Here is a 26,539-nt window from a genome sequence, read left to right on the forward strand (position 1 = left end):
TTTTACTAAATCCTTATCACCATATACCATAATTCTTAATACTTCAATACACTCATTTCTCCACCATGGGACAACCAAAACTATCCCCAAATTCCAAGCATCTATCACCAAAATCCTTCTACACTTTAACAACTTAATACCCTTCTAGAAAAATCCAACGAAACTCTTCACAACCACCACCATAACCGGCAGCCACCACCAGCAGTGGCGGTCAACTGCCGGCAGTGGCAGTCAACCACCATCTCTCCCACAATTCCGAGCAAAATAGCTAGGCATATACCAAACTCTTCCTCTCATCAAGCTTAACAACAATTCTAACTAACACAAAACCCACAAATCAAGGGTTTGGCCGGAAAACACCTCACAAGCCCAAGAACACAAAACCCCCGATTTGCTATCTACACCCAATCGATCTCCTAGCTTTAGGGGAAAGAATAACCAGCAAGAGGGCATCAAAACCCTACCTTTAGTTCCCCGCTTGATGGCCGGAGGAAGGAATTTCCGGCAAGAAAAGAGACGGTGACGCAGCTTCTTCTATGGCCTCCGACGCCTTAACGCCGGCGAGATGGGATCAGCTGCTACCCTAGGAAGGTCGGCCGAGGTCCCAGCTGTTGAACGGGACTGGCGCGGTGGTCTGGTGTGGCCGGACGGCGGCGGTCCGCCAAGGTGAACCGGACGGGTCGGGGTCGAGCTAGCTTCGGGGAGAGAGAGTGGAGGGGAGCGGTTGACCCGTTTTCTTTTTCTCTTTTCCCTATCATAACCGGGCCTCACTTAAAATACCCCAGCCCACATATGAGAAACCTTATTATTTAGCTAGAACCTTTACCCACGAACTCTTATTCGGGTAACTAAAAAAAAGAATCTATGAACTCGACTAAACCTCCTCTATTAAGGATAGTATAATGAATTTCCGAATTAATTAGCTACCAATAAACTGGAAATCACAATATAAAATTACTTATTAGGTTCGGGGTGTATCAGTTTATATATGTGGCTTCCAGAAGCATCTGATTTTTCTAGCTCCATCGCGTGTGTCTAAATCAAGCTTCAATCATTTTCACAAGTCAATATTTACCTGACTGGCATGGCCGGCGCTTTCAGTTCTAAGAACGCAGGCCCCAGAGTTCGCATGCGCAGTACTAGAACACACAGAGATGGACGCAACTCTATTAAATCACGCTAAACATATACCAGAATTTAGAGTTTTCATGAAACTTACCCATATATATATATGATCGATCGATAACCCACATAGACCACATTACCTTGTTTGATCGTGATTTCTCTATCGTACGAGTTGTTTAGCATGTCGACTGCCGGCTAGGTATGAATCATTGCATCTCTTTCATACATTAATTTAACATAGTGCCAGAAATGTAAGAGAAATAAAAATTGTACCGTCTCTTACAAACAATACTCGAAACATTATTTGTTGAACAATCGTTCGTATGTAGTTACTATCGGTACTTGAATACACATCGTACATCATATACATGCGGATAGACACAGTTAGCTAATATCTAATTCACATAAATGATCAATAAACATCTGAGCATTCCATTTTAACTAACATGTAATCAATTTTGTAGTTTCCTAGTTCCTACATACATTAACATGCATATGCCGTCTAACAATTATGTAGGAGTAGATCGATGCGACTTTTCTTAGTCTTCTTCTTCATCAGTAAATCAGATCTAACATCCACAAGCAAACAAAAAGGTATTGTTGCACAACTGCATTTCCTAGTGAGCACGGTAGGTGGGAGTTAGTGCAAGGAAAAGCACTTGTTTAGGGTTGAAATAAAGGAAAAGCAAGGGCACCATTTGTGCTTTTCTTGCTCAAGTTGACAATGGTTTCCCAAGCAACATTTCCATCATGAAACATTCAAACATCAATATTCTAAGGGCTAAAGGGTTAGCTACTTCGTGTTGCGCGCAAAAGAGGTAATATATTGACCCAATGTCCTTCGAGGAGAAGGAAGCTAGATCAAGAACAATGGAATATAACTGAGAACAAATTTTAGGTCCCAGCTGGGTTTCTTGCTTTCTTCAACAGAATTGGGTACAGTACACTCGAAGGTTGGTTTTCGCATCTCAGGGTGTACGGTGAAATTAAGATTCAACAGACGGGCCACGAGTTCAGATCGAGTAGGTGCACTGATTGGAGTCTGTCAACCTTGTCACGCTGGCTGGCTGGATCACGTACTCGCACTCCATGGGAGAGAGCTAGCTGTTACTTGTTAGCTGTAGCAAGCAAGATTAATTTCCACATGGTTATTGTAGAGACCCTTGAGAAATTCCACCCAACAAGACGAAATTAAGAATCTTAAATAGCAAAAGCGATCTAGATATAGTCGATCGATCGGAACTATATGTAAGTAATCTTTGTCCTTGTTAATATCAGTGTACAACTCAGTTGGTTGGTGTGCTTAAAACACCACGTTACCTGGGTTGTAATAGTAATCGATCGCGAAAATGGAATCAAACTGACCTTTATGCATGCTAAATAAGGCACTCAGTTAGCTAGTTTAATACCCTACAACATTAATTATCTTGATTGATCAAAAATTTGATTATTGGAGACTACTTAAGAATGAAATTCTAATTGGACACTGGCTACTTGAGAATGAAGTTTTGTTTGGACCGCTTCTTATTTGCTCGTACAAATTAACGTGTCAAAATGATATGAAGAAACCCGTGGGTACAGTATGATTGATCAGCACCGGCCTATACGAAACAATATCAGCAAGCCTTTGGTCGACATCCCCGAGTCTCGTTGGCTAATTAATTTCGTAGAAATTTGATATACTAGCCAACGAATAACTCTTTATTGTGCTCAATTTGATAGTTGCGATTACATTATAATCAAAGCGTACGAGTTGAGTATGCGGTAAAACACAATGGGGTAAACCACTTTTAGTATGGCCGTGATCGGCTTCCCCCATTGTGTATATTGTATACATGTGGGTTTGGAAGGTAGTATCTTGGTTGCTGGATATGAGCTACTTCCAGTTCGTGGTTGGTTCCTTGTAACTGAATGTTGTCTTATACCTAAGTCTGATTTAATAAAGTTTACGAAAAGTGTACGAGTTGAACATTTGTTTCGAAAATGAACAATATTGTTCTTCTGTAACATATTCTTACTGCCAATCGAAAATTGGATGGTATATAATTGTTTGATTCATACATGTGTGGCTATATAATACGGTATGCTAAATCGTATATATAGCTCAATTTGTACCACCTAGATTCTAGTATAATGGTATACTTTTGTATCATCTAGAGCCGTGAATGATGTGGATAAACCGCTAAATTAAGTAACCCTTAATCATTTACACGTACTGCTTTAATTCTTAGCCTATTTGTCTAGTCTCAATCTCTAACAACTCAACATTTATCTAGCTACTTTCATGTGTGGGCAGTTCGATCAATAACATTTGGCTAAAGACCGATTAAAGTGTATCCTATATATAGGACCAACTAAATTTAATCTATACTAATTAAAGGTGTTAATTTCCTGACTGTTGTGAATTACCTTTTGCGTTGTTCTAATCATCTACTTTCATCTTCTCCTTTTCAACCCCATTTTTCATCACTAAAAACAATGTAGAATGCATGGTCGACAATTCTTTCATAAACACCATCAAAACCTTTAAATTTTCGCTCAGTGGTCTAATTGTGGTTTAGCTGTAAATTGTAAGGGTGAAACATGAAGTTTGATGATCGATGAAAAAAAGAAAATTACGATGTGAGGTGTAAATTGCAAATTGAAAGGTGTAAATATAATCACCCAAGGTAGAATATGTAGTTAGTAGTCACCCTTCCAAGAAGAGTAAAAAAGATGTAGCACGTAGGGGCAAAATTCTATAATTGACATTTTTTGACCTTCCCAAATATCTTTAATCATTGAATGTGATGGCATCCTTAGGTAATTTGCCTCTCCCGTAGGGACCTTATAGTAATCCTATGTACCTCTTCGTTATACAAACCACTGCCAAAAGAAAACTCAAACCTAAACTAGAATTTACAAACCCTACGAATTCCTATCACTTTGGAACGCAGATCACCTTCCCCAGACTCAGCGCGTGAGAAACAACTTCCCCGAGGCCATGGTTTTCTTCCTACAAAACTGTCTCCACGCTCTGTAGTAGAGACTGAAAAACGTCTCCACAAACTACATAATTAGAGAATTAAACGTTATTAATAAAATAATTATTTCTGAGCCCTTTATATACCTCTCCACCCTCCCCTTCACAAGCTCGTACCACCAAAAACCCTCTAATTAACCTTCTCTCTCTACCCCTCCCCTCTCTCTCCCTCTCTAGTTTCTCTCTCTACAAACCAGAACTACTCTCTCTCTCTCTCTCTCTCTCTATCTAAAAAATGGAAGTGGAACCAAGCCCGCCTGTGGTAGCCAAGAAGCTATGGAACCTAGTACGGATAGTGTTCTTCATGATGCGAAAGGGCTTAACCAAAAGCAAGTTATTAGTCGACCTCAATATGATGCTCAAGCGCGGCAAGCTAGCTAGCAAAGCCATTGCAAACAACCTCATCATGCTCCACCACTCCTCCAACTACTCCGCCTTCAGCTGCCGCTCCAACGACGCCGTTTCTTTCGTCACTCCCCGTGAATACGAGTTCAGCTGCAGTAACAGCCCCGCCACCCACAACCCCTTCCATTTCCACCACAAGCGCAACAAGCACCACCACCATGGATATTTTGCCAAGAATCCAAGTGTCACCGCCGCGGCGTATCAATACGACGATGTTACCACGGCTGCGGCGGTGCAGAGGGTTCTTGAGATGCTGAACAATGAGATGGTGGCCGAGGCTTCGCCGATGGTGACGCTGCCGGGGTTCGGGAAAAGCCCGATGGTTAGGCAACTGAGGGTAACGGACTCGCCGTTTCCGATGAAGGAGGAGGGAGATAGCCAGGTCGACAAGGAAGCTGAGGAATTTATTAAGAGGTTCTATAAAGACCTCAAGTTGCAGAAAAGGACATCTGCTCTTGAATCACCATTTCGTCCTTTGCGAAGTCGATGAGATCGACCTTGCAAAATTACCTCCTGGGTTGAAAATCTTAAATCTAATATTCCATGCACACGATGATCAAACAGCTAGGGCTTCGATCAATTGCATGGTTAATTTGTTTTCGCTTTTCTGATTTGCACATAAGAGTCTTCACACACGCAAGGAATTTTTGTATGTTCCAGATATCTGTATCTTGTGTTGTTTCCTTTTTTCAGAAGAACATGTATGTGAATTTCAGTTATTTACTTAACAGTGAATTCAATATACATGGGCAAGAAGAAAGTTTAACTACGAAAGAAACTCTTCACTAGCTAATTAACATGAATATTTATGAATTAACCTGAAACTGAGGCTCTTAAATTGGAGCAATAAGTGTGATTAACTTCGTGTTTTGGCAACGTAAATTTGTTCATAACAACCACTTTATGTCTTGTGGTGTTTGTACCTTTGCATGGCGAAAGAGAAAAGGGAAAGGTGAGCTCTCGTCTTTTGGTAAAGCTAAACCAAATATTGTACCTACTGCGACCAATTGCATGGGTTAAAGGGACTTTAAGGGGGAGCGTTGTGTTTGGCTTGGCTCGAAATGGAGGGTGGATTTTTAATGTATTGCCTTTCGAGGTTGGTGAGTAGGAGCTTTGGAATTATTAGGGTTTAGGGTTTTGTCTGTGTATTAGTGTTGTTTCGAAAGTGATACTAGTGGTTATGGTCCAATTTTCCATTGCGTTGTTGAAGGGTCACTACCATTGCACAAAGGGCACCACAAAATTTTCACTTACAATAAGTTATAGTGAACTTTGGTTAACTAGAGAGTCTCTCTTGTAGTCTTGTCATTTTCCTTTTGTGGGTTAAGAAACAAGTTAAGAAAGAGATCTATAGTATGTTATATGTGTTAATCAAACATGGTTTGTCTTGTAGTATCAATAATTCAACGATTGGCAACAACTTCATTGATCTTGCATTTCATGTTTATGAAATGATAAGTGTAGCTTACAACTTGGAGCAAGTTATAATTAAGGCTCAGTGTCTATAATTGGACATCTTCCTAATCTTTTTTGGGTGAAAGAATAGACATCGCAATCTGTTTACATGTGTGTAGAAAAAATGGGGAATTATTTTCGATTAATTAAACACTAATTAAAGTATATATATGTATGTATATATACTAAATGTATATGTATATATAGGTTTAGCTGTTATACACATTTATATAGCATACATCAAGCCGTGAACCGTCCGATCATTAATTAACAATTTAAAATTCAAGACGATCTGACGGTTCACGACTTGATGCGTGGTATACATATATGTATACATGAAAATCCATGTATATACACCATGTTGAACAATGCACTTGAATTATATATAGAATCACAATCATCATGCACTTTTCAACTGTAATGATCGATCATTGTGTGATATGAGAATAAAATATTATTAATTGTCTTGTACAGAAAAAGAAAATAAAAATATCATTGTATGCATATATATCATGAATTTCAGGTTCCTAAACTTTCATTCATATTTATTCTTCTTAATTTGCCTTTCATTTTTCAACTATATTTAAGATTGTAGGGTGGCCGCTCAAGGACATGTCCATCTCAATTTTCTCGTATTTCAAATGTTGACTTCCAGAAAATGAAAACCAGCAGACTAATTAACCTCTGCATGCAATTGACTGTGAAATCAAAATTCTCTATATATACAGATAGCTGTTGATGATGAACATGACTAATTAACCTCGCAGAACTAATCCCGCACCATTTATAACTCAGGTATACCGACAGATCGAATTCGTTGAATGATAAGAAACCAGAGACGATCGAAAACCAGAAACTAAAACAAAAGACAAAAACGAAATTTTCAGGTTGTATTAGTACGTGCTCAGACGAGTGAGATGACCATTGTGGCCTTGATATACAGATCTACAGGGGTTAAAATAGGCGGTAGACAAAGATTAAAGAAGCAGAGAAAATGACTAAGAATTATAAAGAGTAGGTGAGACTGTGAGAGATCGTGATGTTGTGTTACATGATTCTTGAATAGTCTCCTTCAAGCACTAAAGAGGCACCTCTCGATTTTAGTTGTCTCTCTCCATCCTTGAATGCATCCATTGCAATTGTGATAAAACTTCATCAATCCAAGGTTTTCGATCTTGCATTATTTGCAAAAACAGACTGTCTATGTAGAGCGATCATGATCATCTTAATTTCTGTTCTTGATGAACTGGTTTTATTTTCTATTTTGATTTTGTTATATATTGATTATGAACTTCTGGAAATTTGTAGAGCCAATTGGCATGCATGCCAGCCTTGTAGACTCGTGCCATGCATGATTGCTTGATTAAGATGGTTTGATTTCGAACTATCAAGCACAACTTTCTCTTTCAGTTTTTAATTTTAATTCGACTAATATCGAATTGTACACTATCATTCAATTAGTAAAGTCCTATCTTCGTTTTTGTTTTTCAAAATAAACTCCTGGTCCAACGCCACATATATATTGACTGTTCAGTCTATAGTAAAAGCAAATATAATGTCACTGCATGTATGTTTAATTTTATGCGAGAGGATGATTGTTTTTCACCATCGAATTGATGCATCTTGTTCCAAAAAACGCAAACCATGAAGAATCATCACGCGCTAATCATAAAATAACTTGTGTGATTGAACCAACATTAGTTTTATTTACTGTTAGTCTTGATTTCAAACGTCAAGATCCATCGACGTAAACGTGTCGATCGACCCGGTTTGGTTTTGACAAAAATATCATGGCATAATTTTTAGACTCAAAATGAAGTTTCTTGCAATGCGGTCGGTAATGATGGGAAATGTAATCCCACGGTTTTTGTCTATCTTGGAATGGAAATGTGATTTTTTCTAGTCAGATGATGTTGGTCCCTTTTTGGCTAGTTCCATACTTCCCTTTGTAATTTCTTCTCAAACGGAATTTTGGTATCACGTCCCCCTCTGCCTTTCTTACTTACAACAACCAAAGTGACGACTGACCTGCCTTATAAGCTAGACAAGAGTAGAGTTGTTGTACACTTGGGCCTTTGATTTGAACATTGGACTAGATTAGATTTGATCATGGCCCATTGTTCCAGCCCAAAGGATCGTCCCCACGCCACGTGGCAAATAAAAATGCCCGGGTACAGAAACACGCGGGTCATGAACAACAACAACCAATTTTCTTCAGTTTTACTCAAAACAACGCCCAAAACCTTCCACCTGACTTCATTCACAGATCGCCGGACTCAGTTAGAGCTAATCGGAATCCAAACGCCGTCGTTTTCTGATCCCGCACATTCGCGAATGGAACCTCCGTTCCTCCGTCTATAAGCCACCGCCACCGTCACCGTCACCGTCGCAGATCCGAATTCGGTTAGCCTCCGATGGCTTCGTGGCTCAAAGCCGCTGAAGGTTCGCGTGTTTTCTACTATTTCCGAATCCTATCTTATTTTGTTTTCTGTAAATTTTCGCTGTTTGGATTTGTTTTTGGCTCGGACTCAGTTTTGAAATGTGTTTAGGTTTGATTGTTTTTGTTTGAAATGCTTAGGAATTGTTTGGATAATGCAATGTGTGATGACTTTTAGGCTTAGTAGTGTTGAAATAGCCGTGATCTGAATGCAATACTGGTGGAATTAGTGTTCAATGAAGGAGCAAGATTACTGGATTAGTATAGTTGATGATTCGGAAGCGGTTCGTGTGTATATCTATATAGAATAGTGTTTGGAGTGCATATAAGACATTAGCAAGGATTGAAATCTTGCGACTTGCGAGAGCTTTTGTACAATTCACAGATTTCATGAATAATGTGAAAATATTTGAATGATAAGAAAATGAGCTAGATAAATTTGGTGTTATTTAGTTTCAGGATGTGTTCTGTTATGGCTGCTCTACCTAGTTCTACTGTTCATGATTACTCTTCCTCTGTATCATCCTTGTAGAGCAGCCGTGGATGAGATTTTTTTTTTGGGTACATATTGCGCCATTTGTTGTCTTCTTGATTTTGTGCTAGTGTTATAATGATTTTCTTTTTTCTCAGACTTGTTTGAAGTTGTTGATCGAAGGGCAAAGCTTGTTGTCAATGATTTGTCAGATGAGCAGCTGGCAGCTCAAGCACTAGGTAATAACTTTGAATTTGTTTAACATATTTTATATATATATTTTTGTATTGTTTGCTTCATTCGAGTCATTGCACATATGTGTTACTTAACGGCTCTTTAATTCCATAAAAGGCCCCAGCCCTTTCCTACGTTCTTGGAAATGGGATGGCTGTAAGTGACTTTACCCACCCAAACTAGCTGGTGCCTTCTTATCTGTTATCAACATTATACTGTTAGGACGCACTCTAGCGCCTTGATGCTCGCCCCTAGAAGACCCATCATTTAGCCTTAATTTGTCAACTTCTGTTTGTCCGTTAACTTGAAGACCCTTGTATCCGTTGCTAACTGTTGTTTGTGACATCCTTCCAGAAGCCTCTAATGGGCAAGGATCTCAAGCCAAGCGGACAAAGAAGAAGACCAAGGTATTGCCTTTTTACCTATATATAGAGAGGGATGTATGGCTTGTTAATACAGAAGCACAGATACCTTTCAACTGTTGTCTCACATGTGCTGCTTTCAGGCTCAGAAGAGGCAGTCAATAAATGAAACTTCAGAAACAAGTTCTCATAACAAAACAGAGTCTCCTGAAACAAGTGGTTCTGCACATGCACAGATTAATATACCGACTCCACAAGTAGATTCCACACCTGAAAAAGGTAGTGAATTTCATTTAAATGACAATAATGGGACACCCTCTGAAAATCCTGTGATCCAAATAATCAACGAACAACAAAAGGATTTTGAGAAAGACTCCACAGCTAGCATTCCTATAATAGAGACACCAGGAATTGGAGTCAATGAAATGGATGCTGGTAAACCGGAAGCGTCACCAATTCCTACTGATAGGGAAGGTTCCACATCAACTTCAAATGGAGAGCTTGTGAACGAGATTCCTGCAGTTGGTCGGGAAGAACATCCGTCGCCAGTAATTGCCAAAGAAGTTGACATTGTGCATGAAAATAATCAAGTTCAATCAGTTGATGCTGGCCAAGATAACAGATCCAAAGAGGCAGGTGTTCCTCCAACCTCTGACCAGGAGAGATCACAGTCTATAGCTACTGATGTCCCCAGTAACAGAAAAGGTCAGTTGGAAGTTGCTGATGGCAAAGAGGAACCAGTCCTTGAGAGAAGCAAGCAACTTGAGCATAAAGCTGGCAGCTCTCCCATAAAAGTACAGGAACAGGATCAACTTGAGGAGGTAAGTTATTCATTACGGGGAGAACATCTGTGTACTTCATTACTTTTGGATTTGAATCTTGTTACCTTACCATTTAGGCTATTATTGACTAGTTTCTTTAGTTGATGTGCAGGCTCAAGGATTGCTTAAAACGGCTGTTTCCACTGGTCAGTCTAAAGAAGCAAGGCTAGCAAGGGTAAGCTTTACTAATGCATGCATATCTTTCTTTTTTTTTTTACTGATTACGTTGAAAGTCTTCTATTTAGATGCTTTGTTAATCCTTTGCCCACCATGGCTAGGTTTGTGCCGGACTATCATCCCGTCTTCAAGAATACAAATCTGAGAATGCACAGCTAGAGGAGCTTCTTGTGTCAGAGGTGAGACACTTTCCTGTTTCTAGTTCAGGTATTATGTGAACTTAAATACAGGTAAACATGATATACCGCTATTGATATCACATGTACTGCCTTTTTCTGGTAGAGAGAACTGAGCAAGTCATACGAGGCTCGTATAAAGCAGCTACAAAAAGATTTGTCATCATCCAAAAGCGAAGTGACAAGAATAGAGTCAAATATGGTCGAGGCCTTAGCAGCAAAGAATTCTGAAATTGAGGCACTTGTCAGTTCCATGGATGCACTTAAGAAACAGGCTGCTATATCTGAGGGAAATCTGTCTTCCTTGCAGGTTCTTACACTAACCTAATATCATTATTCATGCACAATCTTCCTTCCGCTTAATTCTCTCTCCCCTCCTTGCCATTGCAACTGTCAGTGGCACATAGCAAGAAGAGACTTTAGGAATACTTGGGGCTGGTTCATGTGTGGCACCTTGTCATTTTTTTTTTTTCTTTTGTCCGTCTACCCCCTTGACCTACTCTTTATAGCACCTAATGCAATAATGGATGCTCTAAACTTGAATTTTTGTCTAGTGGATGATTTAATAATTTCTTTTAATCAGGCAAACATGGATGCTATAATGAGAAACCGGGAACTGACTGAGACAAGAATGATGCAGGTTAGATTTTATGATGCTTTTCCTTGCATGTATTTGGATTCATAGTTGTAATGTTATTGATCATTAGATTCTGAAATAGTGAGAATTTATTGTCCAGGCTGTACGGGAGGAGTTGGCTTCTGTAGAACGGAGAGCCGAAGAAGAGCGTGCCGCACACAATGCTACCAAACTGGTTTGCACTTTGCACCCATCATAATCTCTACTTTTTATATTTTTCTCTTTCTATCTGGTTGTTTTCTTGTGCTGATACTGATCACTTTATGGTAAAACAGGCTGCTATGGAAAGGGAAGTAGAATTGGAACATAGAGCCCTTGAGGCATCCACAGCCCTTGCAAGGACTCAGGTGAAGCAGCTTTTTCAAAATTTGACTGATTGTCTCAAGTAGCAGCATTTTCTTTAAAAGAACAGCTTTCTGTTCTTCCTTATCTCTCTGGATATTTAACACTACTAAATTCTTAGGCTTCTTTAACAATTGTGCATACCAGATATTTTCATCTCAAATGTGTCAAGATCTTTTGATTTCTTACAATTTTATAATGTTTCTGTTGGCGAGCTTTATTTGGTGGTTTGTACTTTCCACACACATCACAGAAGCTACTTCTGTGTCTATTCAGGATTTTCTCCCACTTTTCTGTTTTTTATTTCTTTTCTTTTAATGTTTTTTGTGTGTGTGTTTTAAGTTGTTTTAGAATTTTGCGTTTTAGCAACTGAATATTGCATTCTGTATATAGAGAATAGCGGATGAGAGGACAGCAAAGGCATCAGACCTAGAGCAGAAGATGGCATTGCTTGAGGTAGAAGAGACATTTACATTATTTTTACCACAGTTTCTGATTAATTGCAACAACAAAGACTGCCTTAAGCTTCTTATAAAAGTAGTACTATGCGGTATCAGGTTGAGTGTGCCAATTTAAACCAAGAGCTGCAAGATATGGAGGCTCGTGCTCGGCGTGGGCAAAAGAAGCCACCCGAAGAGGCAAATCAAATGATTCAGGTATTCCTCGACTGTTTACATGTGATCCCTAACCAGAGTATAATTATACTCACAGCTGTACTATGATGCAGGTTTGGCAAGAAGAAGTGGAGCGTGCACGCCAAGGTCAGAGGGACGCAGAGGGCAAGCTTTCTACTTTGGAGGTAGGTGTACTTAGTTCTTGCATAAGATTGTTGCTAGTCTCATTTTTATCATTAAGTTCTGAATTTTGCCTCTTTGATCTACTTGTTTTCTAAGTTCTAATACTTGCTGATATTTTGATTAAGGCTGAAGTTCAAAAAATGAGAGTTGAAATGGCTGCCATGAAGAGGGATGCTGAGCATTACTCACGTCAGGTAATCTGGTTCTAGAGTTCAGCTTTTCAAAACCAACCTTTCACATATTTGATGTCATTTCTATTACAGTGGTGTAACCTTCTCTTCAGTTTATGTTAGGTGTCAAGTAGACTTTAGAATGTCCTAAGCCTGTAAAATATAGTTGATGTTTTATTTCCTTTATTCCTAGATCCTTTGGAATTGATCTGGGGAACTCTATCTGTTTTTTTTCTTTTCTTTTCTGAACTATGAATTATGTACTTTAGTCATTATGTTGATTCTTGGTTATATTTGCCATTTTGCAGGAACACATGGAACTAGAGAAACGCTACCGTGAACTAACTGATTTACTGGTAATCGCAAGTCTCAACTCAGAAATATAAAATCTTATATTGCCACTTGCATACCGAGACTTTCTGATGAGAAGTTTATTGACTTTAATCTATATATTATTCAGTACTACAAGCAGACACAATTAGAAACCATGGCAAGTGAAAAAGCTGCTGCAGAGTTCCAATTGGAGAAGGAATTAAATCGTCTCCAGGAAGCACAGGTAGAGGCAGAAAGAAGTAGAGTTTCCCGACGGGCATCAGCATCCTGGGAAGAAGACACTGAAATGAAGGCACTTGAGTATGTTTTTATTTTTCTAACCATTACTTACTTGTAATGCCTTATTCTTAGAGCTGCCCCTACTTTCTTTTTTGATAAAAGAATGGAAGAAGCAAACCTGCCCCTCTTTTACTAGCGCGCAGATCTCTCGTTTAAAAAAAGATTAAGACTGCTTTGCCATCATCATCAAATACTACCTTTCCCTGGATTAGAAATAATGCCTCACACTGGATGGGAATGCCATTTTAGTCGACTTTCTACCCTGGTTTCTACTCCATAACTTTAATTAACAAGGAGCACATGTTGTGTTTAAACTTAGCCCTCATATATCTGGACATCTTAACTTGAGTGCGCTCGTCTTCGATTGAGTTTATTTGTCTGTATCTGTTATGTGGCTTTATCTCCATATAATTGTATAATCTTCAGCAAGTAACTAAAACTAATATCTGCAGGCCTCTTCCCTTGTATCACCGTCATATGGTTGGGGCAACCATGCAGGTAATTAACTTATAAGTCACTGTTTGATTACCCCATTGGTGTGCTCAACTATAAGTTTCTCCTTGTCTGATGCAGTTGCAGAAGGCTGCAAAACTATTAGATTCAGGAGCTGTCAGGGCCACCAAATTTCTCTGGCGGTATCCAACAGCTCGAATTATCTTGCTATTCTACCTGGTAAAACAGTTGAATACTTGTTTGAAGAGTTTAATTATTCAGACGTACTTTGCGGAGTGAATTACCACAAAATAACTTTAATAAGCCATTTGCAGGTATTTGTGCATCTGTTCTTGATGTTTTTGCTGCATCGCCTTCAGGTATGGACATCTCCGCGGTTTGTATGAGAAGCCAATATTTAGCCTACGCAATATATATAATATACATAGCTGTTCTGAATGTGTACCTTTGTGCAGGCACAAGCAGATGATTTTTCTGCTAGAGAGGTTGCAGAGTCTATGGGACTTGCTAACACTAGCTTACCATGAATTGCTCCATTTGAGATTCTGCTGCCACAAAAAAAATCTTCAAAGCTCGACAAAGCATACAATATGTCTTCAGTGATGACCATTTATTATGAGAAGTAATGTGGAGTGAGCTTTTGATCATTGGGTGAAGCCGTGAAGGTATTATATAGTTATATCCTCCATTTTTTTTATCGAGGATGTGCACAGAAAGTGTTGGTGTGTTGTTGCAATTAATCGACAAGGAGCCTGCCTCTTTCATCCTAATAACGATCGAGGCATGGCCTAGTACATCCAAAACTTGAATTTTCATATACATATTTTACGACCGCTGATTCTTTCATTATAGTTGGCCAGGGATTGCATTTGTCATTTGTAAATTGTGAAACTGAAACATGTGTATATTCATCACTACCAGCTACCACAGGTTCAAAACGGTCTCAATTGAATCAGACAGAGAATAACGTTAATGGTGTTATTGGTCTAGTGCTCAATCAGACCAATCAACCGAACTTTAGAAAACCGAAAGTGGCTTATTCACAGCAACTGATTTTCACGGCTTAAATCCGGTGGCCAGTGGAGGCCCCCTTACAACTATATGACCAAATTGGACGTTTCCCAAAACCAAATGTTACAGACCAGCATGTTTATATTTGGGCGCAAAAGGGCAAAACACCCTGATCGATTTTTGAATCGTGTTTTTGCCGCTTATTTCTGGGTCTAATCAGAGGTAAGTACACCAGTCAGATAGTACGCCGGTGATTAGACAAGACGACATCATTCTCACGTGACAAGCACGTGCACCCGTTGTGCAGATCGAACCTTTGGGAAAAGACCAAAAACAAATGGCGTTGCATGCTTCAGAGCTATGAACCTATCAATCAATCAACTCCACTCTACAGTCTACATTGCCGAAGCTTACACAACACGCCGTTTACCATTTATTAATCTCGTCAGCCTTACCAATGTTTAGGGTTTGTTAGTTCTGATTGATTTATGTTCATGGATCGATCCGGGTTCGGTAGTTTTCATCATTTCATGAACCTATATATGATGGTTTCCAGTGTTCTTTACTGTGGGTTTGATATAGTGAGGGAAACTGTATCCGATGGAACAATAATCAAACTAAGAGCTTTGTACAATGTCAAGAATAATGATGATGATTATTGGTGTGTATATGTTGCTAGACTGTTGGGATATAAAGCTTTGATATGCAGTTCATATTAGTTACAAACCTTTATTAGGTAATGGTTACTTTTCAACTTTTTAGAAAGTGAGGTCAGAAATCAATTTAGGAGTCTAAAAAAAAGGTATCAGTCTGCTTTAATAAAAGCTCTCAAAAAAGAAGAAGTCTGCTTTAATAAAATGTTCTGCTTTAAAAAGTCTGCTCAATCAATTTGTTGATAATTTTGCTGCTGTAACAAAAGCCAGGAAAATCTCTTGCTTTATTACTTAGTTGAAAATCCATCTAATAAAGACTCTTAAGTTAAGGACTTTTCTGCTTATTTCACTTTTTGATTATATATTCACATCTTGACAGTTCAATTTATAGGTATTTATGAATATATCATTTTTGTAAATTTTTAGCCATATTAAAAATCGTTAAGACATTCATAAGTGTGATTTACCAATTATGTACTTAAACGGTTCATGTTTGACAGATTTGGTTTGTCTATTAATTTGATCTAGTTTGTTACCTTAACGATCACCGATTTGGCTAAAAATTTATAGGGTTGATCTACACATATAGACCTAAAAACTGAACGGATGAGATGCCAAGATGTAACTATAAACCGAAAAGTCTTTAATTAATCATCAACTTAAAGGTCCTCATTAAAAGGGCTACCTTACTTAGTTTACTTGTTTTTTTGTTCTCGCTTGTAACTGAAAAGAGAAAATGAATAAAAAAGCCTACTTTAATAAAATGTTAAAAGAGAATCTGTTGTGCAGCGCTCTATGGTATACATAGAGTACATATAGAGTACATGAGCTTGAGCACGTACTTTACATGGGATGGGTGGGTGTTCTGTTTTGAGTTTTATTGCCTTAAAAACAGGCTGCATGCTATGCAGATAAGTTTCCAAATGTTGAAGGTGCAAAATGCCGAAAGCACTGGTTGATTGTTTGTCGCCTTGTCACTAAAGTTCTGATTCTGTCTGATACTGTATGCATCTTTAAAGATTCTCATTTGCATGTTGATGTCATCAGACCAAAGAAATTAGAGCTGCTCATCAATGGAGGCTTTGGTATAAAGGCAAATAATTTAGTGTTGTAAAAGGAAGATTAAAGACCTTGGTCTTAGTCTAGTCAAATCAAATCATGAAGAACAGTACACTACTCCACTGTCCTTTTACATCTTTCTTTCCCTATATAATCTCACTGACACACCACTCCCCATCAAACCCCACACCAAACAACCGGAAACCGGCCAAAATTCCGATCAAAAATCAAAACTTTACCGAAATTCCCGGTCAAAAATTGAAACTTTGACATGAAGCGTGTTTTGGATGAGCAGCAAGAGCCGCGTCTACCTCCGTCTGTGGAGTTAAAGCTCCGGCAAATCTGTGAGAGCAAAATGCAACCTTGGCCGGATGATGACGTCATACGGCAGCTGGCGGCTCTGAGTGAGGAGTCGGCAAATGAGACCCTGGAGAGAATCTCAACCAGTAAAAACATCAGAACCCTCGGCGGTTATATCAAGTGGATGATCCGGCAGCAATGTACGGCTGCTTCTTCTCCGTCGCCGTCCAAAACGGTGCGTTCTGCTCATGTTCAAAGCCCTGGTGCTAGTTCAATTGTTCCTCGGAGACTTCAGTTTGGTACTCCAGGTAATGCAGAAGCAAGTTTGATGGTAAAGGTTGAAGCTTTTTTTGGTGCCCTGTAGGTGTTTGATGATATGTCTAAGCTTTTACGTCATTAAAAAAAAAATAGAAGCTTTTTGTGTGTGTGTGTGTGATGATGCAGGTGAGGCGTTTGGTGTTGTAGAGCAACCCGGAAGCTGTAATGGAAGCTGTGTTGCTCATGGACAAGTTGATGAGAGGTTTCGAGGTTTGTTGTGCTTCTTGTGTTCTCTATTTTGATGCATTGCATTGTGGTTATATGTGTGTTTTGTGTGTGATTGTGTTAAGGATTTTGGTGCAGGTGAGGCAGTTAGTGACAGGTCACCTTACTGCTATGGTTCTCCATTGAAAGCAACAGGGAGTTGTTCTTATCAAAGATTGTCTACTCATGCACAAGTTCATGAGAGGTCACAAGGTTTGTCATATTTTGCTTTCTCAAGTTGATTCATTTGGTTGTGGACTACTGGACTTGTTGTCATCACTGTTATATGAGTAATATGACTAGATTTTCGGTGCAGGTGAGGCATTTAATCACCTGCCACCTGTTAGAGGTCAACCACCTTATTCATCGGGTTCTCCGATGAAACTTGCAGGCACTTCTTCTCAAAGACTGTCTGGTCCTGGCCAACTTGATGATGGGTTTCAAGGTTTGTCACTACTTTCACTCTCTCAAGTTGATTCATTTTGTTGGTGGTCAATGCTGTTATATGACTATGTTAAAGCTTTTGGTGCAGGTGAGGCATTTACTGTTCTAGAGCAACCCGGAAACAACAACAATACACAATCACCTTATTCTCCAGTGAAAGTGGCACACACTTATTCTTGTCAAAGCAAGTTTGACGGTAAAGGTCGCAGTTTTTTTTTTTGGATGATGTGTGTGTCTAAGCTTAAAGCGGTGTTGATGATGTGTCTAAGCTTAAAGTGTTTGATGATATGTCTAAGCTTAAAGGTTGAAGCTTTTCCTTGTGTGTGTGATGGTGCAGGTGAAGCGTTTGGTGTTGTAGAGCAACCCGGAAGCTGTAATGGAAGCTCTGTTGCTCATGTACAAGTTGATGAGAGGTTTCGAGGTTTGTCATGCTTTTTGTGTTCTCTATTTTGATGCATTGTGTTGTTGTTATATGTGTGTTTTGTGTGTGATTGTGTTAGGGAATTTGGTGCAGGTGAGGCAGTTAGTCATAGGTCACCTGTTGTTGGAAACTTACCTTACTGCTATGGTTCTCCGTCGAAAGCCGCGGGGAGTTGTTTGTATCAAAGATTGTCTAATCATGCACAAGTTGATGAGAGGTCACAAGGTTTGTCAAAATTTGCTTCTCAAATTGATTCATTTGGTTGTGGACTTGTGGTCACCACCGACTAAATTTTTGGTGCAGGTGAGGGATTTCATCACCTTTCACCTGTTAGTGGTCAATCACCTTATTCATCGGGTTCTCTGATGAAAGCTGCAGGCAGTTCTTCTCAAAGACTGTCTGCTCCTGTACAACTTGATGACCCGTTTCAAGGTTTGTCACTACTTTCACTTTCTCAAGTTGATTCATTTTTGTTGGTGGTCAATCCGTCAGTGGTGTTATATGACTATGTTAAAGCTTTTGGTGAAGGTGAGGCATTTACTGTTCTAGAGCAACCCGGAAGCAACAACAATACACAATCTCCTTATTCTCCAGTGAAAGTGGCACACACTTGTTCTTGTCAAAGCCCATCTGCTTCTGTTGCTCGTGTACAACTTGAGAAGAGGTTTCAGGGTCTGTCGTGCTTCCATTTTTTCAGCTTCATGCATTTGTTGGGGTCAGCGCCTCAGCGGTGTTTTATGATTAAAGGTTTTGGTGCAGGTGGGGTATTTACTGATCAGACACCTGTTCAAGGACTATCAGCATATGCTGGTTCTCCATCAAAAGCCGTCTGCATTTCTCCATATCAGAGACCGTCATCTGATGTTATTCCTGTACAACTTCATCCGAGGTTTCAATGTCCGTCATACTCACTTAATCAGTTTCATGCATTCATTGTGGTCGGTAGTTAGTATGATTATAATGTTATATTAAGTCATTGCTAGCTCAGTTTGAGCATGTGCTGCTGCAGGTGAGGGTATCACTAGGTCCTCAGTTATAGACAAACCTGAAGACCATGGAGAAGCACACTTGGCAGCTCTGGGAGAACTTGAATATAGAAGACAATTTCTCATATTGAGTTACGCTGGAGGGTGAGGAATAATTTCCCCTTTGTGCTTTACTTTGCTTATTTGGAAGCTAGTCTTGGCTTGAAATGTTTACCTGCTTTTGGGTGGTCATTTTGTTATTATTTCTCAGAATGAAGTTGAGGGATCTTATAGTGGCAGAGGCCATTAGGCATTGGAAAGATTTGCCAATGGTAATGTTTGAGAGCACAGTTTGGGAACATCTAGGTCGAAAATGCATCAGCACTGAAGACCGTCGATTGGTAAAATTCATTATCTAATGACTGTACGTTATTGATTATCGTAATCTGTATACAACTCTCATGAAAAAATATTGAAATTTTAGGTATAGTCATTGGCTGTGACCTTGCATAAAACTGATCATTTGGGCCCTTGCCTGAATAATTTTTATTTTAGCATTTAGTTTTCAAATGCAAATCTAATTGATTAGTTTAACTTTCCTCAGTTACTTCAGAGGTCCAAATGTTAATTGTTAACTTCAAATTCACCCCATAATTGTTAGCTTCTTTCTCTTTCCATTTTAAAGAATCATTGTTCAGTTCTTTAATAAAAGCACAAGCCTACCTTTCGTATCCATAACTGCCTGATGTCCCTGTTATATATTTGATGTATTGTAGTATTTTGATTGGGATTCTGGAAGCACACATGTCTATCATTGTTATGTCAACGTGGATGGGAGTTACAGATTCAAGGTTTGAACATTTACCTCTCTGTTTTAAGTTTGATGCTCGTATTTACATGTTTTCAAATGCATACACAAGAGGGGCAGAACTTGATACCTTATTAAGAGAAGCAGTAATGTAGATTGTATATCATGATATGTGGTTTCAGTAACACCGCTTGCAGAGGTTTTATATAAGTGATGTGTTTTCTTGACTTTGGATCCAGGGCCCATATCTATATAAGATAAGAAGGACGCTCCTACAGAAAGAATTAGGAGATGATAATGTTCTAATGGTGAAGTTTGCTAAAGAAGAGGTGCAGAGAGGTCAAAGTGGTGCTTGCCACAATTATCCTACGTATATGAAGGTTGCAAGAGAAGGGATTCTTGTTGGTTTGAGGCGATATCGTTTCTTTGGTAAGCTTTTAATGCCTTCAGATGGTGAATTTGAACTTTGAGTTTTTGAGATGTTTTACTTCCCAAACCATTTTTCAGATATTCTATTCTGTATTATTTTTATCTATTATTTTCATAATATATTGAGGTCCTTCACACACATTTCTTTAGTTGAAATTCTGAGTATTTTGTTATCACGGTTAGGTCTTTGGAATCTCTGGTTCATAGCTTGGGCATAGGTTGTGGGGTTTTGGCTAAACCGTAAGCACTAAAGTCATTACACCATAAACTAGGCATACCTGATAGGAAAAGGAGCATAAATGTATTAATTAGGCTAATGTCAGCAAATTAAAAAGATTGCTCCCTATTTTCAAAGAACTGAATCGATTCAACATTTTGTTATTAAAGGTTGTAATGGAGGACTTAACCCATACTTTCCCATGAAACAATGTTTGATATGACACATGTTTGAGTATAGAGAACTGATTGTTAGATCAGAATAGTTTATTCTTTCCATATGATTGTGTGTATGTGGTCCTTAATAGTAATCAGCCATAATATCAATCTTAAGGGTTATAAGGATTTTCTCTTCATTCTTCTATAGCTTCATTCTTCATATACTGACTTTTTCAACATGTATATCAATCCCTGAACATTTTGCGTTCTTAGTCTTGAACTTTTGAGAATCCTAGCAGCATTGATTAATATCTTTCTGCACTCATATAATTATGAAACAGTGTTCAAAGATGGTGGTAATGAGGAAAAAAAGAAAAACCCAACCTCATCACCTGTGAAATGTTACTTTGTTCGAGTGGCCTCTGATGCAGCCATAGACAAAGGTGTCTATTATAGATTATCTCATATGACGATGTATGAAGCCAGATGTCTTTTCATGCATGCACATACTCTGGCTAGTATCGATAACTACATGGCTAGGTATGTAAAGAATTATATAGAAGGAAACAATGATAGACATTTCAAGTTGCTACATAGAAGTTATTTTCCTTTATGATCCTAAAGAATTATCCTTATTGGGGATCCAGGTTTTCACTCATTTTGTCCAAGACAATGAGCTTAAAAGCAGATTGGTCACTTGTCAAGGTTGAGATAATCGATGAAGAATACTGTCTTGTATGGTCCTTAACTGTATTTTTTTTGTGAACTTTTTTACCTTAGCCTTTTTCTGTTCATTTTTCAGTTTTAATTTATTCTTAATCTTTTTTCTATTCTTGTGAACTGCAGGATGAATCTGGTAATTGTATCTATAGAGATGAAAAACCTCTTATACATACAGATGGAACTGGATTCATATCTGAGGATTTGGCTTTACTTTGTCCAAAGATAGAAGCCAAAGGACAGTGGATAAGCGATGAACACATGAAGGTTTGCAATTCTAAGTGTTATTTAGTTTTTATTTTTGTTATAACTAACTAATAACTATATTTTTGAGAATCATAGTTAAATTATCTTCAAAATTAGTGCATCTGACATATCAAGATAGATCTTTTATTTTTTTATTTTTTTGATGAGTGCTTGCAGAACATTTGCTTTTGAGTTTATAGGATCTATTGGATATTAGTCGGTTAATACTGCCATATTTGGTTCTGAACACTGTATGTTAAAAATATGAAAATGGGACAGGAAAAGATGGGTTGCTATAATACTTCTTTAATATTGCTTCGTGGGACCAGATGTTATTGATATTAAATATGTATTCTAATAAAAATCAAGCAGAAATGTGGATTAGGCTTTCATATTACTGTATGGATATGCTGTCACAGCCAATAACTTAATATGCAAGTGAAATACATATGATGTGCAATCATGCACCGTACGTAAAACTTTTTCCTTTCTGCAACTAAAGATTGTCTTCCCTGCTTCATAGTTTCCTGGAATTGACTTGGGTTTTTTTTTTTTTTTTTTTTTGTTTTGGTTTTCTTTCTCTCTTCTCTCTGTCTATGTGGTTGAGTCCAATCTGAATATAATGCTTGTAGCTTCATCTTGTCTATTTATCTTCTGTGTTGTGCTGATCCAAAGATGCAAATGTCTTCTACTGTTGTCTCTACATGGCTTATCTAATGATTTATGATTTAGGGACTTCCTGATCCTGATGAACTTGATGATACGGGAAAGAACCGGGCAGGTCTTAGAACTGAAGAGCCGGTATGCAAATCAGTATTGATGTCGTTCTCTTTTCCAGTTTCCCAGACTGTTGAGCTTCACGAGTTCATTTATTGGCTTGCAGTATATTCTCATATCCTTTTTTCTTTTGTTTTCACTCTTCTTTTGCAGCCTTTGCTCATACAGTGCCGACTTTTTCACAATGGCAGTGCTTCTAAAGGAACGCTCCTTGTCAATAAGAAGGTATGGAACCCATCATTTTATTTTGAAATGACTTTACCTGGTGGAGCTAACGCTCCACTGTTTCTCCTGTTTATATATATTTTATTTTATAATAGTTTATTTAGATTATAATTTCATTGCTAAAGTTAATTAAAGTTTCACTATCTATCAGATTAGGCTCGATAACAATGCAAAAATTTGAGGAATAGTTCTTAGCTCCAACTGCTAATCGCTTCTTCAATCTCTTCTTTTAGCACTAATTGTACACCATTTCAATTTTTTGTATCAAAATTTGCAGCTTCAACCAAACAGAATCCAGATTCGACCATCAATGCTTAAAGTTAAGACAGATCCAGTGATTTCCAATAATCAAACACTGAACTCTTTGGAAATAGTTGGCACAAGGTATATCAGGATTTATACTTATCTTCGCATAACAGATTTCGATGCAGTTATGATATAGTTGGTCATTAGCATATGTTGGATACATTAATTTACTTACAGGTTTCACTTCTTTAACAATGAAGTGTTCACAACCTTATATTTTTTGTTTTTCAGTACTCCTCCTAGGAATACTCATTTGTCAAGGATACTAATTGCACTTCTAGTGCATGGAGGGGTGCCAGAGGAATTTTTCATGCAGATACTCAACAAGGCTTTGGAAGATTCTCATGGTGTTTTCTGCAAGAAACGTGCAGCACTTAAAGGTGCCTTATAGTACTTGGAGACATTACCTCCTTTTATTGCCCTTTATTTTGATTTTTTGGGGTCAAATTAACAGCCAATTTCTTGATTCGGTATCTATTCCCAGTTAAACATTCTAGCGATTTCCTATTCTTCCTTTTCCAATTAATTTTATTTTATTTCTTTCCATCATTTTTTCCACAGTTGCTGAGAAGTATGGTGAGATGGATGACAATTTCTTGGGAAGATTAATGATCTCATTTGGGATACCTCTAGAAGAGTCATACTTGCGGTATCGTCTGTCAGTCCTCATGAAAGAGGAAAACAACAGTCTCAGGAAAGGGAGACTTTATATTCCTGATTCGTATAATTTGATGGGGACAGCTGATCCAACAGGGACTTTAAAAGAAGATGAAGTCTGCGTTATCCTGTATGTATCATTCTCTGTCTCCCTCCCCTGTGTGTGTGTGTCTTTTTCTTTTTCTTTTTATCTTAACGATAATGGTTTCTTGAGTTACATGTTGTATGATCGAAGAAATAAACTATTTTGGTTATATTGTGTTTTTGATTTATTGGTTATTATAGATTCGTTTTCATGATCTGTGTGGAGTTTGGTGTCAACAAACATTTTTCTTATACTGTGAAGGGCTCTGTTTTGGTTTAATGATGTAGGAAGGATGGACAACTGTCTGGGAAGGTACTAGTTTACAGGTATCCAGGTTTACACATTGGGGATATTCATGTTCTAAAGGCCACCTATGTAAAGGAGATAGAATATATTGTTGGAAATGCCAAATACGGTATATTCTTCTCTTGCAAAGGTCCACGTTCCATTGCTGATGAAATGGGTGGTGGAGATTTTGATGGTGATCTCTACTGGGTCTCAAGAAACCCTCAGGTTGGCATTAACATAAAGCGTAGTTGGGTTCCTTTAAATCTCAACATGGACTAGATACTCAAGAAATGCTTAGCCAATATATGAATTTGCATGTTTTGTTCTTCATACCTCATATCTCCATATGTTTTCTTTCCTGCATATATATATATATATATATATATGTTCTTATGCTTGGAAAGTTAGAACGTATTTGAAAGTTTGGGTCATTGGAAATACCCATACTATTATCTGAATCTTTATTGACATTAATTTGAGTGGCCTGCATAGTTTTTTTTGGCCAAGGAGTGGCCAGCATAGCTTCTATGTGGTTTTCATACTGTTTTCTATATTCTTTTCCTAGGTCATGATGTGGTATGACACTGAAAAGAACAAAGTTCTCATTATTATTAATTGATGTTATCCCATTCTTTATTTTTATTTAACACATACTATTGGTATAACTTCAGCTATTGGAGTGGTACAAACCAAGTGAACCTTGGATTGAAGCTTCAATATCAACTAAAAAAAATCCCAGTAGGTGTCCATCTGACCATTCGCCTGAAGATCTAGAGGATGTTCTGTTCAGGTCATTCCTGACAACTAGGTTTGAACCAAGGTATGCATTCATAATAATTTAGGTTGTATAATCTTCACATTCTAGTTTTCCTTAGGTTCCTACCACATAGAGGCTTATTATTCTCTGAATATTTTCTTACTTTTAGTCTATATAAATATAAAACGTTGTGATATTGCTTTGAGTAAGATGTGATAAAGCATTGTTCATATTGGAAAAGAGAAACTTCAAACAATGATTTTCTTTTCAGCTCTAAACGCCAGTGACGGCTGCTGCTTTAAATTGTTTTTTCTAAAACCATCAATCAGGAAGAAAAAAAATTGCGATTACAACTTATACATATCAAATTGAGGGTGTGCATTGTGTTTGTGTATTAGAGTGTGGATCTCTCTCTCTCATGTTATTGTGCTGAGTCTCTGGCTAGTGGCTATAGTTCACCTGTTTCTTCTTGTAGTGAATTTGTTTTACAAATGTGAATCCATTATGAGTCTTATGATTTACTGCACTAAACGCTTTCTGCTGTTTCAGTTTTGCTATGAGTGAGGCTGCTGATAACTGGCTGGCTTGGATGGATCACTTCTTGACTCTAGGAGATAGTAACATTCATGAAAAGAATAATGTGAAGGAAAAGATACTGCAGCTGGTTGACTTGTACTACACAGCACTAGATGCTGCAAAGAAAGGCGTAAAGGTCAGCTATCTTTAAGTTCAAAAATTGTAGATATGTGGAAATGGAAATTTATATCTGGGTTTTAATTATCTATAGTGTTCAATGTCCTTTTGAGTGATTTGGCTGTGAGTTAAAACTAGGTTTACCTTCTGCGTATCAGGTTGACGTCCCAAAAGAATTGAAGGTCTCATGTTTCCCCCATTACATGGGGAAGAACAGGTCTTACCCTTCAACTTCCATTTTGGGATCAATTTATAACAGGGTGGATGAGCATCAAACAGAGGACCGTTCTCTCAAAGGTGATACCCATGTTTTAATAATAGTTGAAATGATTGTCAAAGTTCTTGTGCGTTAAAAGAGGCAGAGTTTTAACATGCTGATCTTCCTCCATATCCAGAAGTCGAGAAACTTCCTGCTTTTGATGAAAATGAAGTCCCTGATGCCTGCTTGGACAAATGGGCGGAACTACATAGACAGTATAGGAAGGAGATGGCCTCAGCTTTGGACGACGATGATAAACAAAGCAAAAATCAGTCTGCCGATGTGGTCATAAGGAAATATAGAAAGGTAAAGCTTTAAGATTTCTACATTGGATGCTTCTTGATTATGAAAAATTGTAGTTTGCTTCTGTCTTGCCAACTGCCTTTCCTTCATGTGTAGATTCTATACGAGGCAAATGACTTTGAGGAGAGTAGAAGGCCGATTGAGGAGATATATAACGAGGCACATGCTATATATCATGTGTGTTATGACCATGCGAAGAGGGTAGGCAATGTGAAGGTGTGTTCCTTTGCGTGGAGAGTCGCAGGTAAAGCTCTTTGCCAGCTTCACGCTAGGAACAACAACGAAAGGTTTTGTACAATAGTATCCTCTGTTTTGATGGAGATTTTGTAACTAGTGCTGTCATTTCCTTCATTACGTCGAGTAATGTGGTATATGGTGCAACATATGTTGTATATATGTAAAGGTCTTCGCTGGCTTCCGCATTCATGGTGATTAACTCCTAAGAAAAAGGACTAAACTGAATTACAATCCATACAAAACGCACACTAACAGCTACACTTAACCGGCCACCAACACTTGGGTATGTTCCATAATTTATC

At 38.2% G+C, this 26,539-nt stretch overlaps 3 protein-coding genes across 3 annotated transcripts; all 3 read left to right on the plus strand.

The window, feature by feature from the left end:
- The first annotated feature begins 4,286 nt into the window (after positions 1-4,286).
- LOC101293711 lies at positions 4,287-5,278 on the plus strand. Its single transcript, XM_004287418.1, has one exon. It carries the CDS (start codon positions 4,383-4,385, stop codon positions 5,040-5,042), a length of 660 nt encoding a protein of 219 aa, XP_004287466.1. The 5' UTR covers positions 4,287-4,382; the 3' UTR covers positions 5,043-5,278.
- Positions 5,279-8,197: 2,919 nt separating this feature from the next.
- On the plus strand, positions 8,198-14,542 carry LOC101294003 (golgin candidate 1-like). The gene is made up of 20 exons (XM_004287419.1): positions 8,198-8,449; positions 9,075-9,155; positions 9,505-9,557; positions 9,656-10,333; positions 10,446-10,508; positions 10,612-10,689; positions 10,793-10,996; positions 11,270-11,326; positions 11,424-11,498; positions 11,599-11,670; positions 12,059-12,121; positions 12,223-12,321; positions 12,393-12,464; positions 12,588-12,656; positions 12,941-12,988; positions 13,093-13,265; positions 13,697-13,742; positions 13,818-13,916; positions 14,012-14,056; positions 14,153-14,542. Exons 1-20 carry the CDS (start codon positions 8,422-8,424, stop codon positions 14,222-14,224), a joined length of 2,175 nt encoding a protein of 724 aa, XP_004287467.1. The 5' UTR covers positions 8,198-8,421; the 3' UTR covers positions 14,225-14,542.
- Positions 14,543-16,691: 2,149 nt separating this feature from the next.
- LOC101302698 (probable RNA-dependent RNA polymerase 3-like) lies at positions 16,692-26,330 on the plus strand. Its single transcript, XM_004288839.1, has 26 exons — positions 16,692-17,028; positions 17,165-17,248; positions 17,342-17,455; positions 17,559-17,687; positions 17,775-17,882; positions 18,024-18,107; positions 18,201-18,332; positions 18,411-19,004; positions 19,117-19,237; positions 19,344-19,473; positions 19,849-19,923; positions 20,120-20,309; positions 21,026-21,224; positions 21,332-21,419; positions 21,531-21,671; positions 22,383-22,451; positions 22,581-22,652; positions 22,930-23,036; positions 23,190-23,338; positions 23,520-23,737; positions 23,992-24,213; positions 24,660-24,808; positions 25,295-25,457; positions 25,597-25,735; positions 25,834-26,003; positions 26,097-26,330. The coding sequence occupies exons 1-26, from the start codon at positions 16,692-16,694 to the stop codon at positions 26,328-26,330; spliced, it is 4,218 nt and encodes a 1,405-aa protein (XP_004288887.1).
- Positions 26,331-26,539: the final 209 nt, after the last annotated feature.

The sequence above is a fragment of the Fragaria vesca genome, linkage group LG1 (assembly GCF_000184155.1).
Source record: "Fragaria vesca subsp. vesca linkage group LG1, FraVesHawaii_1.0, whole genome shotgun sequence".
In the NCBI taxonomy this organism is placed as follows: Eukaryota; Viridiplantae; Streptophyta; class Magnoliopsida; order Rosales; family Rosaceae; genus Fragaria; species Fragaria vesca.

Excerpts from the sequence above, each read along its gene's own strand:
- LOC101293711 (XM_004287418.1), top strand. The coding sequence starts at position 4,383 with ATGGAAGTGGAACCAAGCCCGCCTGTGGTAGCCAAGAAGCTATGGAAC.
- LOC101294003 (XM_004287419.1), top strand. The coding sequence starts at position 8,422 with ATGGCTTCGTGGCTCAAAGCCGCTGAAG. Across the intron at positions 12,322-12,392 it reads AGGCAAATCAAATGATTCAG|GTTTGGCAAGAAGAAGTGGA; the intron begins GTATTCCTCGAC and ends ACTATGATGCAG. Across the intron at positions 13,743-13,817 it reads TGGTTGGGGCAACCATGCAG|TTGCAGAAGGCTGCAAAACT; the intron begins GTAATTAACTTA and ends TGTCTGATGCAG.
- LOC101302698 (XM_004288839.1), top strand. The coding sequence starts at position 16,692 with ATGAAGCGTGTTTTGGATGAGCAGCAAGAGCCGCGTCTACCTCCGTCT. Across the intron at positions 17,456-17,558 it reads AGTTCATGAGAGGTCACAAG|GTGAGGCATTTAATCACCTG; the intron begins GTTTGTCATATT and ends TTTTCGGTGCAG. Across the intron at positions 17,688-17,774 it reads ACTTGATGATGGGTTTCAAG|GTGAGGCATTTACTGTTCTA; the intron begins GTTTGTCACTAC and ends CTTTTGGTGCAG.